General features: G+C 47.0%; 1 protein-coding gene across 4 annotated transcripts; it reads left to right on the plus strand.

The window, feature by feature from the left end:
• Positions 1-1115: 1115 nt before the first annotated feature.
• On the plus strand, positions 1116-10737 carry RNASEH1 (ribonuclease H1). 4 transcript variants are annotated; one of them, XM_069494538.1, is made up of 8 exons: positions 1116-1320; positions 2986-3101; positions 4341-4505; positions 6176-6275; positions 8038-8077; positions 8584-8668; positions 9221-9345; positions 10305-10737. In XM_069494538.1, exons 1-8 carry the CDS (start codon positions 1193-1195, stop codon positions 10398-10400), a joined length of 855 nt encoding a protein of 284 aa, XP_069350639.1. In that variant the 5' UTR covers positions 1116-1192; the 3' UTR covers positions 10401-10737. The 4 variants fall into 4 exon arrangements, with proteins under 4 accessions (XP_069350639.1, XP_069350637.1, XP_069350638.1 ...); XM_069494536.1 differs by having other exon boundaries at positions 8023-8077; positions 10305-10736; XM_069494537.1 differs by having other exon boundaries at positions 6179-6275; positions 8023-8077; positions 10305-10736.
• Positions 10738-11033: the final 296 nt, after the last annotated feature.

An 11033-nucleotide genomic window follows, 5' to 3' on the forward strand; every position in this document is an offset into this window, starting at 1 on the left:
GAAAAACAAAGCTTGCCAATGGAGAAGACTTTTAAAAGCATTTGATTTGCTTACAGAGCAAAAAGTCAAATACTGAGCAGAATTCCGAGACGTCGCCTTCCCAACTCCATTCCCCCCGCCCCCGCCCCCGCCTCGGCTCCCAGTGCTTTCAGCGCTGGACACCCCCTGGTTAAATGCCCACTTGCAGGGGGTGCAGAAAGGGGACCGCACCCCTCCAGAGGTGTGAGCCAAAAATGGCACCCTCTTCTCCTCGCCGTTTGTACTTATTCCCTCTTTGTCTTTCTGCCCACTAAAAATAGGTAAGCGAGCAGCCTTTCACTTGGTGGCCTGGGGGAGCCGTTGTGTGACCAGCGTGACGCCGGCGGGTGCTGGGCCCCAGCGTGGCCGAGGTGGGGAACCAAGCCCAGAGCGCGGGCGGCGCGACCCCCCAACTGCCGCCTGGCGGACAGGAGCAACCGCCCAACACCCACCCGCCACAGCCTCCCTGTGGGGCGGGGGCTTCCGGCGGCAGGTGCGCCCCACCCTGGCCCCTAGGCCCCGCCCACAGCCCCCTAGCCTCTCTAGGCTCCGCCCCACGCCAGAGGAGACCCCAACCCGGGACCTCCCCGGGTCTCACTTTCTCTTTTTTTTTTTTTTTTTGAGACAGAGTCTCACTGTGTTGCCCGGGCTAGAGTGAGTGCTGTGGCGTCAGCCTGGCTCACAGCAACCTCAAACTCCTGGGCTCAAGCGATCCTCCTTCCTCAGCCTCCCAAGTAGCTGGGACTACAGGCATGCGCCACCATGCCTGGCTAACTTTTTCTATATATATTTTTAGCTGTCCAGATCATTGCTTTCTATTTTTTCGTAGAGATGGGGGGGGGGGTCTTGCTCTTGCTCAGGCTGGTCTCGAACTCCTGAGCTCCAACGACCCGCCCGCCTCTGCCTCCCAGAGTGCTAGGATTAGCTGCCATCACTTTCTAATTGGTATCGCAGACACTGACGCGCTCAAAGGGCATGGGGCTCCAGGCCCCGCCCCGCTTCCGCCTCCCCTAGACTCCGCCCTTCCCTAGGCCCCGCCCCCTCTGCTGGGCACCGGCCCGGATGTGCGTCATCTTCCTGCGCCGGCGGCGGAAGTGTGATTGTTGGGGGTTATTGTGGCTGCTTCCGCTTATGGCCTGGAGCCAAGATGCTCCTCGGTGCCTGGGAGTGAGCGATGGACAGGCTGCTGTCGCTGGCCCACAGAGTCGCCTTGGCCGCCGTGCACTGCAGCCGTGGCTGTTGCGGGCTCGGGATGTTCTATGCCGTGAGGAGGGGCCGCAGGACCGGGGTCTTTCTGACCTGGTGAGTCTCTCTCCCCCCGAGGCAGCTCCCTGCGGGCGCTCGGTGAGCCCGGCGGCGGGAGCCCGGCTGTCGTGGCGGCGTGTGCCACGCCCGGATTGTGTGGGTAGGTCGTGTCTGCGCCCCGCCTCCCTGCCCAGCAGGCGGGTTCCGGGAGGCTCCGGGCCTGGCGGCGCGCCTCCGGTGAAGTTCTGTTTGGAATACCAGAAACGCCACATGAAGCTTCAGGGTGGCCAGGGGCCTGTATTTAATGCTCTTTTTGTTGTTGCGAGAATTCCCAAAAGGTAACACGTAATCGATATCAATCAGCATTGCCAGATTTTCCGTATCAGTTTAATTGAAGCTGGAACTCAGTACCCTATTTATTCTTCCCTGTGTTTTTAAAAACAGAAATTATGATAAACTGGTTTTTGCAATTGGATCCCTGTAACAATCCTTGGAGGTGGGTGGGATTGTTCTCATTATCAGGTGTATTTCCAGTGGCCAGGAAGCTCACAGGGCAAGGAAGTGACAGAAATAGGTCTGGAGCCCAGGTGTTCTGACTCCACGACCAGAACTCTTCCCACTGTGTGAAATCCAGGTTTATTATCTGTGTTTCCCTATGCATGGCTACAGTATTGAGGAAGAAGCATCCCAGAAGTTGAAATTTTTGCTGTAATGGAATGATTAATGGAATTTCTTTTACAAAGACCCCAGAATTTTAGTATGCTTTGAGTTTGAGAGAAGCCTTATGGAGCTTGTGTACTGTCTGGCTGGCATACAGTAGAACACGGGGTGTAGAGTGACGTGCAAGATAAAACTAAGAACTGTAAGGTGTGACCCTTTGCCTCCAAGGAACTGACAGGCCATCTTTTTCACACTACAGTCCCTCTTCTGTATCCAGTCCACACACTTGGACTCAACCAACCATGGATCAAAAATATTTGGGCAAAAAAATAATAAAAAATACAATAACAACAATTGAGCCCAGGAGTTCAAGGTTTGGGTGAACTATAATGATGCCATTGCACTCCAGCTTGGGCAACAGACCAAGACCCTGTCTCAAAAATAAACAAATAAATAAAACAATTTAAAAAAACACATAAAAAGACAATACAGGAGGCTGGGTGCAGTGGCTTACACCTGTAATTCTAGCATTTTGGGAGGCCAAGGTGGAGGGTGACTTGAGGTCAGGAGTTCAAAACCAGCCTTAGCAAGAGTGAGACCTTGCGCCTACAAAAAGTATTTAATAGAAAAATTAGCCAGGTGCGGTGGCGCATGCCTGTAGTCCCAGCTACTCAGGCTGAGGCAGGAGGATTGCTTGAGCCCAGGAGTTTGAGGTTGCAGTGAGCTATGATGATGCCATGGCACTCTAGCCAGGGAGACAGAGCAAGACCCTGTCTCCAAAAAAAAAAGGCAATACAGTATAACAACTATTTACGTAGCATTTACATTATATTAGCTATTACAGGTAATCTAGAGATACATACCAATAGACCATTTTATTTAAAGGACTTGGGCATCCTCTGATGTTGGTATCCATCGGGAGTGCAGGGGGGATCTTGGAACCATTCCCTTTTGGATACCGAGGGACAACTGTATTCCCAACTTGAGAAAAGGATATTAATTAATTAAAAAGCAGATAAAGGGAAGGAGAAAGGTAATAATAATGCTGTATCTCTTTTCCAGGAATGACTGCAAAGCACAGGTGGACCGGTTTCCTGCTGCCAGATTTAAGAAGTTTGCTACAGAAGATGAGGCCTGGGCCTTTGTCAGGAACTCTGCAAGCCCAGACGGTTCAGAAGGTAGTCACCATTCACATCAATGTGACATTTTAACCTATTCGAAGCTTTTCAAATCCCAGATGTCATTTGATCTATATAGCTACCTTCTAGGCACATAAAGAAGATAACTGTGATTGTTTACGTTTTATAAATTAGGAAATTGGCTGGAAGCAGTTAAGAACAGTGGTTCGTGTAAGTAGCAGTATTAGAGACAAGCAGGACTCAGGTCCCCTGCTCCATTCTGTGACCTCACTGTGCCATAATTTCTTGTCTTTTTAAAAAAAAAGCTTGCACTGTTATTGGACTGAATGGGCTGTGGTTTTAAAGGGATGAGTGTGGTTCCTTTCATGGCACACACCCTTGTGGTGTTTCCTTCTTATTTAAGACAGAGCTATACAATCTGGATTTCTTCCAGTTTCACGTGTGACAGAAAGTGTGGCTGTCGAAGTTTAAGACCTAATGTAAGGGACATCAGATATGCAGGACTCAGATAGAGCAAGATGACTCTACATTAGAGCACAAATTTTAAAAATGTATCTGAACCTACCTTGAGGAAGTGATTTTTCATTAGCTTTACTTACGTACCTTTTTACTGTAGCGGATTAAGACTGAGCGGAGCACAGTTTTAATCCGTGTCTCTTGAAAAGTCTCTGTTGAGCCCACTAAGATGCTCAAACACCAACCAACTGCTCCTTTGGAATGTCAGCACAATCCTGGACAAAGCACAGTTCAGAGAGAGGCAGGTCAGCTCAGAACCGACCCCTAAGGGCTCGTCCGGAGGCAGGGAGACCATCGTTCCGTGCGTTTCTGCTTCACCCTCTCCCTCCCCAGTGGCTGCTAAAGGGACTTCTGGTGGAGAAATCAGTTCTGGACAGAAAGCAAGTTTGAAAGTATGGCTTTCGTCTTCTTGGTTGGGGTTGGGTTCTTAATAGTTCCTTTTCACAGATATTTCGTTTTTAAATAATTAGTAATTTATTCATATCTCAATTCTTCCAATATAAGTGTGTTTCTGTTTATTAAGTACTCTAAATCTTAACAAAGGTTAATTCCTTTTTTTTTTTAAAGAGATTAGGTCTTGCTGCATTTCCCAGGCTGGTCTCAAACTCTTGGCCTCAAGCAATCCTCCCACCTCTCCCGCCTCAGCCTCCCAAAGTGCTGGGATTATAGCATGAGCCACTGTACCCAGCCAGATTTCTTCATTCGTAAGCATTTCATGTTATGTTCATTGTTTCTGGCTCATGAGTAGACTCTGTCTTTCAGGGCAGAAGAATAAACATGTACAGGAATCACCAGTGAAAGCCAGCAAGCGACCCCGTGACCCACTGGATGAAGATGAAGATGAAAGCGCAGAGCCATGTGCAAAGCATGCCAAACAGGACACAGAATCCGCCCCTCCAGTTAGCAAAGACACGTTTTGTTATATGGGTATATTTTTTTTGATTTTTTTATTTAATATAACAATCATGAAAATATTTATGTAAAAACTTTTTTCACTTTCTTATGGGGGAATTTGAGCTGCTGTTGACCATCCTCATTCTTATCTGTAAAGGTTATTTACAACTCACTATGGTCACTATTTAATATGATAATTGATCAAGTAGTGCAGAATTAAACTTTTGGATGTCTTGGGAAAACCATTATGTGGACTAGAAATGAAAACCATTGCAATCCTTTGAAAGCCAGGCAGGCATCCCCATGCACACGGCACTCATGTCACTACGGTAAGGGAAACGCCAAGATTTCAGCTTGTTTAGATAACAAAGGCCCTAGATGGAGCCGCTTATTACAATGAGCACCAGCATTTTAACCTTTTATATTTAATATTTGCAAAACATAAGCGATCCTGCCTTATCCTGAGAAACAAAATAGTAATGAACTTTTCTTCTACCTTTAACCCCAGGAATCAGCTGTATATGTTTAGTGACTTAGGCTATATAAGTCTCCTTTTTGTCTTTTACACATATGAACAGAAAATAAAAATAGCATTTTTTATATAAATCAATATATTTGTAGGTTCTAATTTAATTCAAGGGAAACCAATAGGAAATGTTTTGTCAAGCTATATTTTAGATCAGTTTTGCAGTTATGTAAAAAAAAAATCAAACAAGTATTCTTTATTTGGTTATTTATGGATAGGAATTGAGGCAAGTCCTTGTGGAGTAGCAGGGGCACGAGCCATTTGCAGTGTGCCGACAGCTGTTTGAGGTGCCCGTAACAGGGGCTCCCAGCTGAGACAGTTCAGTGGCTGGCAAGGCACTTTGCAGTCGTGCTGATAGAGTCAGGTTCCAGCGGGACCGAGGAGGCCGGCCTGACACCCATGTGCTTGCAGGCTCCCAGCCCGCTCCTGTGAGGACACGTCCCCCTCCTTTCCCCGAGGCTCCCGTCCCCTCTGCCTCTGCTGTGCTCGTCTGCTGTCCTTCGGGCACAGGCCTCCTGCCCTGCTGCCTCTGTTTGCTCCCACGGCCTGCTCTTCACACTCTGCAGCCCGATTCTGTCCCCATCATGCTGCTCAAAGTGGTGCCGGTCACTCGTGGCCTGAGAGTGGCCCCTGTCGGTCCTTTTCCACCTTGTTCTTTGCAGTCTTGGTACGTCGATCACACCCTCTGCCTTGATGGAAAGAAGCTAAGATGGGGCCACACTTGACTAGTGGCAGAAATGCCAGGGGGGAAATGAGAGCAGTGTTGGTCAGAGGACTGGAGCTCCTGGCAGGCAGGGTCGCCGTCATACTGAGGTGCTGCTTGTCTCTGCGTGGACGGCTGTCCTGAGTGAAGGTGACCCTGCATAGAAAGGACAGGCTCATTTGTCCTTTGACACGTCAGTGTGGGTTGTAAGCAGCAGTGAGTTCTTGTTTGCAAAGTGTCTGCCTTTGCCCTGAACTTGCCTGGCACGTGAGACCAAAATACAAGAGATTTCAAGCGAAAAGTGGCCAATGCCCCATGTGAGGCGTCGATCCTGTTTTCCTAGACAGGAAACTTCTACGGCATTGTAAAACGCCCGCTGAGTTTAAAATGCTGGCTCAACCACGGTGAAATTCCGAGGTGGGTTTCAGTTTTCAGTAGCGTTGACCCAGCAGCGCTTTCTGTTCCCTCCCACAGGAGACTTTGTCGTCGTGTACACTGACGGCTGCTGCTCCAGTAACGGGCGCAGGAGGGCGCGGGCAGGCATCGGTGTTTACTGGGGCCCTGGCCATCCTCTGTAAGTAAGCAAAGGGAGCTGCGTTTGAGCTTCACGTTTTACTGAGTCACATTCCAGAACTTGTGATAAGGTGAGGCAGGATCTGCTTATGGGCGATTATTTGGAAAACCTGCCAGATAAACAGCGTTGGCAGGAGATAGCAGAGAGCAGAGCTGTGGCTCGTGTTGATGCGGAATAGTGCTGTTCTTCAGAACGGGAGCCTCGCTCGGCATTGGCTTCCCGGCCCCGACTCTGGATGAGTCTGTCTCACTGGTGAGCTTTTACGCCAGAATGACCTCACTGCTTCTGAACTGCAGAGTCACCTGGCACGCCAGGAGCGGGTCTCGGGTCTCGGGTCTCGGCAGAATGCCCCGGGGCAGGTCGGGGGCTGGGAAGCCCTCACGTCCTAGGCCCTCTTGGAGGTGGTCCCTTGTTTTTCAAAAGGCACAAAGCCAAGGTGATATGAAATGTGATCATTGAAATACACCCAGCCCCTGGGCGTGAGTGCCCCTGCAGAGTAGCTGGTAGCTCTCCCGGGTTCTGCGCAGCCCTGTCCTGGGCCCACAGCACCGTCAGTCTTATTTAATGTAAGTTGCTCATAGTAATTCCACTGTACCTTTCCAGTGAGCTTATAGTTTACAAAGTTTTTCACTTTCTTTTATTGTAACTTCTCATTTTGGCTTGGAACCCCAGAAGAGGAGGCAGCCCTGTGTGGCACTGAGTGTCCGTGGGTTTAGTGCTTGCCTAAGACACCTATTAATGCCTCTCAGGTCCCGAAATTACACTTGGCTCTTGGCTTCCAGAAATTAAACAGGGCAATTGCTTTATGCTGTTCATGCTGCTTTTTCAACTCTTCTAATTCAAGAAATGCCTGTTCTTTTAGGAAGCTCTGATCTCCTGGTTACTCAAAGTTTTTTTTTTTTTTTTTCCCCTCAGAGACACGGTCTCACTCTGTTGCCCAGGCTGAAGTGCTATGGTACTTTCAGAGCTCACTGCAGCCACCAACTCCTGGGCTCAAGCGATCCTCCTACCTCAGCCTCCTGAGTAGCTGGGACTGCAGGCATGCACCACCATGCCTACCTAATTTAAAAATATATATATATATTTTTTAGAGACAGGGTCTCACTATGTTGCCCAGGCTGGTCTCAAAACTCCTAGCCTCAAGTGATCCTCTTGCCTTGGCCTCCCAAAGTGCTGGGATGGTAAGCACCAGCTAGTGCTTTTTCTTTTAGTAGAGATGGAGTTTGGTTTCCAGGCTAGACTTGAACTCCTGGACTCAGGTGCTCCTCCTGCCTCAGCCTCCCACTTAGGTGGGACTACCGGTGTGCAGCACCACACCCAGCTTACTCCAAGATCTAATTACCTGGTCTGAGGGTTTTTCTGGTTCCTTGGTTTCTTTTTCCTCCTTTATTTCCTGAAGCTATCTGGAAATTTCAGTCTGAAGTCTGACTTTCTCCATTTTTATTCCCGAGTTCTCCCCTGGGGTCTTTCCACTGCTGCCACAGGGCCTAACCCGGGTCTGCGAGGACTAGGGCTTCCTCTGCCCCGAGAGCCCAGGCAGGTCAGAAGGTGCCGAGTGCAGAAACGTCCTTGCTCTTCCCTGCTTCTAGCAGTCTCTCTGTGGGTTTGAGTTTTAAAGGCTGTGTTTTTATCTGATGCTTTTATGTTTCAAATGAACATACACACTAGCTTATTGTTACCCATTAAGGGGAATCACTTTGAGAATCAGGTTTATAATTGTATTTTCTTTTGCACTGTTTCGAAACAGAAACGTAGGCATTAGACTTCCTGGGCGACAGACAAACCAAAGAGCAGAAATTCATGTAAGTTATCAAATATATTTGTTTCATCATTTTTTAGCATTGACCATGAACATACCAATCTTTTAAAACTATCTACATATATAAGATAGAGTCTAGGTCTAGAAGAAACTTAGGGGTAATAACAATTCTGAAGGATAAGAATTTTTTGGAATGATTTTAAGAATTTATTTCAAATAGGTGTCTACACAGAATTGTATTTGTAGCATTATTTCACATGGAGAATATAATCACGGTACAGAAAAAGAAGAGATTTTTCTTTTTTTTTTTTTTTTTTGGCAAGCACAAAAATGAGATTCATTGAGGAGAGAAAGGGCAAGAGCAAGATACAGGTTTACAGAGCGTGATACATTCGCCACAGATGACGACCAGACCCTCTGTCACAGCAGGAAAAGAGCAAAAGGAAGGGTGCAAAAAGGGCAGATTTTTCAATTTTGAATAATTTTGAGCATCTGTAATGTCAAAGTTGAACATTTTCTGTAGCATGACTGTCAACTTGTTTTTTCAAGGCAGCCTGTAAAGCCATTGAACAAGCAAGGGCTCAAAACATCAGTAAACTGGTTCTATATACGGACAGTATGTTTACTATAAATGGTAAGTGTTTGCTTTTTTTTTTTTTTTAGTGTTTTTCTGATAACTATGAAGGGAAACGGGTGTTTTTTTCCCCCACTAGGAGGTGTTGTAACAGAGCAGGACCCAAATGGCAATGGGGGTGACATTTGGCTGGCCAGGTACAAAGGGGAGAGTGAGGATTTTGGAGCTCCTGTATTTCCCATGTGCCGCTTATTTCTTTGTTGGGTACTAGAGATGTGCTCATGAGGGGGTGTCTGCTCTCGTGGCACTTCTAGTCTAAATGTGATGCCGTGTGTAGGAGCACAGAGAGGGTGGTTATGAGCCGGGGAAGGCTTCCTGGAGGAAGTGACATCTTAAGCTGAGAGCTGTAGGCTGAATACAAGCTAGGAAAGGGAGGAGTCTTGGGAATTTCAGGCTGTGCCAAAGGCCAAAGCAACTAAGGCCAACCAAGGAAGTGAAGAGTCCAGGATGGCGACTTCAAATATAAGTGGGAGCAGTTGTAGGGTCAGACTAGGGAGGTGAACAGGCCGGGACACTCGAGAGTGACTCACCAGTGCACGTGTGTCCCCGTAGGTATAACTAACTGGGTTCAAGGCTGGAAGAAGAACGGGTGGAAGACGAGTACTGGGAAAGACGTGATCAACAAAGAGGACTTCGTGGCGCTGGAGAAGCTCACCCGGGGTATGGACATTCAGTGGGTGAGTGTCGTGGCTGCTGTGACCGGATAGTCCAGACGTACTACAGATGAATGGTTTACATAAGTGGTTAATGATGTAACAGTTTCCATGAAATTGTTACCATAACATATATTAAGACACATTTGATTCTTTTGATGATCGTATGGGTCACACTGTTGTGAGGAGAGTATTGCTAGGTACAGACTACGCGGGCAGTGTGGTTCGAGGGATGCCCTGTGGTCGTCTCGTGTGTTAGTTGTGTGGTGACGCTTGGCCCAGGCCACCTCGTCACTAGCAAAGGGAGCTGTAAGTCAGCCTGTTAGTGTATTTGGAATGAGCCATAATGTTAAATAACACTATCATAAGGTTGGGTGATAAAGCCTTAGTAACACTACTTCTATTACAAAATGGAAACTTTAAAATAATAAATCATTTTTATTAAAAAGTTTTTTTTTTTTTTTTCAAGCAATACAGAGCAAAATAAACTGCAACCATGGTCTCAACCCTACCTTGTGTGCCTTCCCAGGACCACTGGTAGCAGTTTGGTAACCTGACATGTAAAATTCAGCAGCGTAAATGGAAACAATAGTTAAATAAGTACATCCATTCTTTTTAACAGCATTTAAAGAGAGTAAAGTGTGTGTTGTATATATATATACATCCACCCATCTGTACACACGTGTTTTGCCTGGAAAGCTTGCCAAGTCCCATTGCTAAGTGGGGAAAAAAGGCAATGTGAACAGTAAAATCTAATTTGTAGAAAAACAGTGGTATTTTTTTAAATACATCATCGCATAAATGCGTTGAGAATATGTATCGTGCTGTTCAGAATCCCGTTGGGAAGAGGGGCTGCAGAGGAGAGCTGGACTCCGCAGTCTGCTCTGAATAGTTGAGCTTTTTTTTACAATGAGAATATAGTTGTATGTTGCTTGTGTAAAAATTAGCAAAAATGATGGGGAAAAATTTATTTGTTTTAACAGATGCATGTTCCTGGTCACGCAGGATTTGTAGGCAATGAAGAGGCTGATAGGTTAGCGAGAGAAGGAGCTAAGCAATCTGAAGATGGAGCAAAGTGACTCTGGTACTCGAGGAAACTTGAGCCAGTGGCTGTGTCGCTTCTTGTCCCTGCACGGAAGGGAAGACTGCGGGCTGGGCCGTTGCCGCGCACAGGCAGACCCGGCTCTCACACGGAATCAGGGAGGCACGTGGCTCTCTGTGATGCGAAGTGGTTACCTGTATGATAAATTGAACATCTTTGAGATTTGAGAATTGTGTGAGATTTCAACTTTACCTTTATTGACAGTGTTCTTGCTTGTTTTATTGCGGTCTGGCCCCAAATGTCATGGCTTTGGTTTTGATAAGGAATCAATAAAACATGGATTAAAAGATGCAGACAGAAGTCTAGAAACATTCTGAAAGCGTTCATTTACCTTCCGATTTGCAGGATTTGCAGGATTGAGTCTCCTGCTTTTACAGGTGACTTGTGCCCGTGCGCAGGTTGGAGAAGGATGCGTCCCGGGGTCAGGGCACCCAGCTCAGCAGGACAGCGTGAGCGGGGTCTCGGCCCACACAGGCCACCCTGGCTTCTAGACAGCTCTAAAGGGAGTTACGACTTTTAAAGACCAAGAGGCATAAATAAATCTTCCAAAAATTTCTTTGGCTTTTTTTTGTTAAAAATACTGTGCAGGTTTTTAAAAAATGTTTGACAT

This window comes from Eulemur rufifrons, chromosome 19 (genome assembly GCF_041146395.1).
Source record: "Eulemur rufifrons isolate Redbay chromosome 19, OSU_ERuf_1, whole genome shotgun sequence".
In the NCBI taxonomy this organism is placed as follows: Eukaryota; Metazoa; Chordata; class Mammalia; order Primates; family Lemuridae; genus Eulemur; species Eulemur rufifrons.

Bases quoted from the DNA above. Each gene is read 5' to 3' on its own strand.
- RNASEH1 (XM_069494536.1), top strand. From the start codon at position 1,193: ATGGACAGGCTGCTGTCGCTGGCCCACAGAGTCGCCTTGGCCGCCGTG. The intron at 1,321-2,985 runs GTGAGTCTCTCT...TCTCTTTTCCAG, and splicing joins ACCGGGGTCTTTCTGACCTG to GAATGACTGCAAAGCACAGG. The intron at 3,102-4,340 runs GTAGTCACCATT...TCTGTCTTTCAG, and splicing joins AAGCCCAGACGGTTCAGAAG to GGCAGAAGAATAAACATGTA.